This window comes from Asparagus officinalis, chromosome 7 (genome assembly GCF_001876935.1).
Source record: "Asparagus officinalis chromosome 7, Aspof.V1, whole genome shotgun sequence".
In the NCBI taxonomy this organism is placed as follows: domain Eukaryota; kingdom Viridiplantae; phylum Streptophyta; class Magnoliopsida; order Asparagales; family Asparagaceae; genus Asparagus; species Asparagus officinalis.
The window spans coordinates 145,015,904-145,019,510 of record NC_033800.1 but is presented as its reverse complement, the minus strand read 5'-3'; the positions used below and the strand labels follow the sequence as shown (position 1 = coordinate 145,019,510).

Sequence of the window (3,607 nt, the reverse complement as noted above, 5' to 3'; positions counted from 1 at the left end):
CCTCTTACAAAACGAATCAGACATCAGTTTGAGGCGTGGAAGAAGAACAAGAAGAATGTGGAAAAGAAGGGAAAAAGATGAAGGAGATCGACGGCTAAGATGAATGCAGATCGACTGGAGGAAAACAATAAAAAAAAGAGAAAAGTAAAAAAAAAACATAAGATGGTGGGCAACAAAAAGATTGAGAGGGAGATCAGTCATCAGAAGGGGACGCAGCAGGCAATAATGGGAGCTCAATCATACAACGGCTTACTCCTAAATTTGGACAGGAATATGGGACATGATGTAACTTAGTTATATGCAACAGGGAAATGATTCCAATAGCTAATAATTAAGACATGATCAAGTCGGATACGAGGAGAAGAAGGGGTGGGGGAAATATTCTACGAGTAACGACTCCCTATTCCCATGATACGACCGCATGAACGATAGTTGTTCCCTCTAAGGGGGTGTTTGTTTCAAATCCTATAATTTTAGGATATGAATTTCACCGTGGGATTTTAAATCCATAGGCGTTTTCTTATGGGTTGTGATTTCTAAAATGTTGTTTGTTTCATTAATATTTTGGGATTTGAAACACTACAACTTGTAATATTTTGTTTGTTTCAAGCTCAAGTTGTAACATTACCAAATGTTAGAATTTTGTAATATGATGAATATGCTATCTTGGTGAGGTTACCTCCCACAAAAAGACAAAATTGGAATATGTCAAATCCTCTCCAATTGAGAGGTAAGCACGCCCACTTATGAGATTTGTCAATATATCCTCTCCAATTGAGAGAATTTGGCAAAAAATGGCCACTTTTTACACATTTGGGATTCAATATTCTAAAAATTTTCTTAAAACAAACACCATAGATGGAATCCCAAAATACAAAAAACTCACTTTTTGATCACAAAACTTGTAATCCATACCAAATGCCAAAATTTTTGGTGAAACAAACACCACCTAATCAAATTTGGCATCGGCATACGTGCATAAAAGATGACTTTATGGCCGCATAAGGTAATTTTCAAATATAACACTAAAATAAAGAAAAATAAGGCTTCATAAAGAGAGAAAAAAAAAAGAATTCCACTAGGATGCAGCGATGAACTTAACAGAGAAATAATAAGACAAGAAAAAAAGCAAGGCATCTATTTTAGCTCACAAATGACACCAACGGGCATGTATTGTGACAATCTACAAACCATTAATTGAAGCTGTGATGGCACTAATTGGGTTTTACAAGTAAATACATTACACCAAAGAAAAACTCAACTAATAAAGGAGGGGGGAAAGAACTAAACATATAGTATAAATTCCAAGACCTGATCGAGGAGATCTAATCAGCATATAAACCACAAAAAAAAAACCCTGTAAATGGACAACATAAATTTGAAAATACGGTATTCTATACAAGGAGAATAATATGTACATAAGAGAAAACAGAAAACATAATCAAGAGTGTACGGATAATTCAGTGAACAACTGAAACCAGAAACCCAATTATGGAGCACCGTAGAGGTATCCAAATAAGAGAATTTCAATCACCACATAAATCCTACAGTAAAACTCAATATGCTGATGCATTCTGATATAAAAACTTTAATCAAGTGGATTCCATGAAAAGCATGAGGAAAATGCCACCAAAAGTTAACATCCACAAATATCAATAATAGAAACTGCAGACATAGAAAAGAATTAGATTACTCAAGGATTAATGTGACACTAGAAAGTAGACTCACATAAAGATTACAACAACAACAACAAAAGAAAACAGATTAATTTTAAAAATCAAGACCTGAATCTCTTCATGCCAGCTTTACCATCTGACCTCAAAGAAGAATCTCCATCAGAGGAAGCCTCCATGGATTTAGAGAATGAGCTTGAGAGGTCTCCATACAGATCGACGACCCTTCGAATGTTGCTGTTGAGCTCCCTGATGAGTCCTACATTTCTACTGAGATTGTCAGGGATTTTAGACTCATGATTTTGATTTATCTCATTGATCAACAGCCTGTTTTGATCAAGAATGGTTTGAACTTGCACAAAGTTCTTCTGAAAGCTTTGAAGAACTTTGGTGTCCACTTGGGTTCCATTGCGTAATCCTGAGAATGTATCTCCCTCCATTCCCCCCAATTTCTCCTCCTTTCTATTCAATTGCGATCAAAATTGTCCTGCATAGGGGGGAAATGCAAAGAAAAATCAAGCAAAATTTTACATTTAACAGTCGCGGACTCGCTCATACTATTAAAGGCTCTAAAAGAACAAAATTTAGCCAACAAAGCATCAAAAGGAAGATGACGTTTAGCTAAAAACAAAGGGAAAAAAAAGGAATAATGTAATGAAATACATGAAAATTTGGGGAACATGAAATTTGATGAGAACATGGTACCTGGTATCCATCATCATATCAATCTAAATACACTTAAAAGACTAATTAAGTTGAAACAAAATTGAGAGGGGTAGAAAAATACCAAGGAGAGAGAAGAAGAAATCACTTATTAGCTTGAAATCCAAGCTACCAAAAGGAGAAGAAGAGCTTTAGAAGACAAGGTAGAAATTTATTTGGTACCCATCAAACATACTTTGATGACATTGAGATGACTAGTGGGGCAAAAAGTAAACAGTATACATGCAGAGAGAGAGAGAGAGAGAGAGAGAGAGAGAGAGGAATATATTGGAGATGTGCAAGGCATGAGAGACAAAGACTGAGGAGAAATCATGGCTACCCATAGATGACAAAGAGGAAGATTTTTAATATGATAATTGGTACAAAAAGCTGATCCAATTCCATAAAAAGAATCGTTTTTTCACCTTTTAGATTAAGCCCACATCAAAAAACTCAATATCTGGAGAACTCCACAGAGATGAGAAGAAAGCTAACCCATGTACTAACTAACAAAAAGAACAAGGGAAAAAAAACAAAGTTTTTCTACGAACGATAAAAAAATCTTAGAAAAGAAAATTTGTGTAAAAAAGGGGGAACTTTTGGTCCTCGGAATAGGACAGAAATGGTAGCTCATATGTTCAATTGTACGAGAAAAATCCCACAAGAGTTCCTAAAATAGAAAACAGCAAAGATTAGATTTTGATACAAAATACTTTGAGATCCTAGAAAATAACGAAAACCCAACTGGGGAGAAGACCAAAGGTAAGATTCTGGATAATTTTTGGATCAGATTACAAGGAGGGAAAGAAAAGGTCTCCGATATCAACGCACAATTGTAATATTTTAATTTGTGAGGGGCTTACCTCCGAAATCCGGAAGATTTACATGGATCCAGAGAAAGAGGGGAAATCAATTGGGAAGTCGAAGAAGCCCTCGATTCATCGCCCGATTAAAACCAGAAAGTTTTGAGGAGAGAGAAGGAATAAATAGATTTGACAATCAGAGCTGGACTTTTTTTCTCTCTGAAAAGGGGAGTTTTTTAATGGAAGTTCAAATGTGTCGTATTAACCTCTTACATTTTTTTTATTTACGAATCACACCCCAATGATAAAAATGACCTGCACGTGTAAGGACTTCGCTCAGGTATCAATCGGAATATCCGATGATTTCTGTCGTTTCTTTGTTTTCGGGTTTGATGGAGGGATGCTGCTTTTTTTCGTCTCTCCAGAAAT

At 35.7% G+C, this 3,607-nt stretch overlaps 1 protein-coding gene across 2 annotated transcripts; it reads right to left on the bottom strand.

The window, feature by feature from the left end:
* On the bottom strand, positions 1,657-3,400 carry LOC109850793 (protein ELF4-LIKE 4-like). Of its 2 annotated transcripts, none has more exons than XM_020420864.1 (2): positions 3,239-3,400; positions 1,657-2,160 (listed from the first exon to the last, which is right to left on the bottom strand). In XM_020420864.1, exon 2 carries the CDS (start codon positions 2,111-2,113, stop codon positions 1,778-1,780), a length of 336 nt encoding a protein of 111 aa, XP_020276453.1. In that variant the 5' UTR covers positions 2,114-2,160; positions 3,239-3,400; the 3' UTR covers positions 1,657-1,777. The 2 variants fall into 2 exon arrangements, with proteins under 2 accessions (XP_020276453.1, XP_020276454.1); XM_020420865.1 differs by lacking the exon at positions 3,239-3,400 and adding an exon at positions 2,461-3,150.

Bases quoted from the DNA above. Each gene is read 5' to 3' on its own strand.
- LOC109850793 (XM_020420864.1), bottom strand. From the start codon at position 2,113: ATGGAGGGAGATACATTCTCAGGATTACGCAATGGAACCCAAGTGGAC.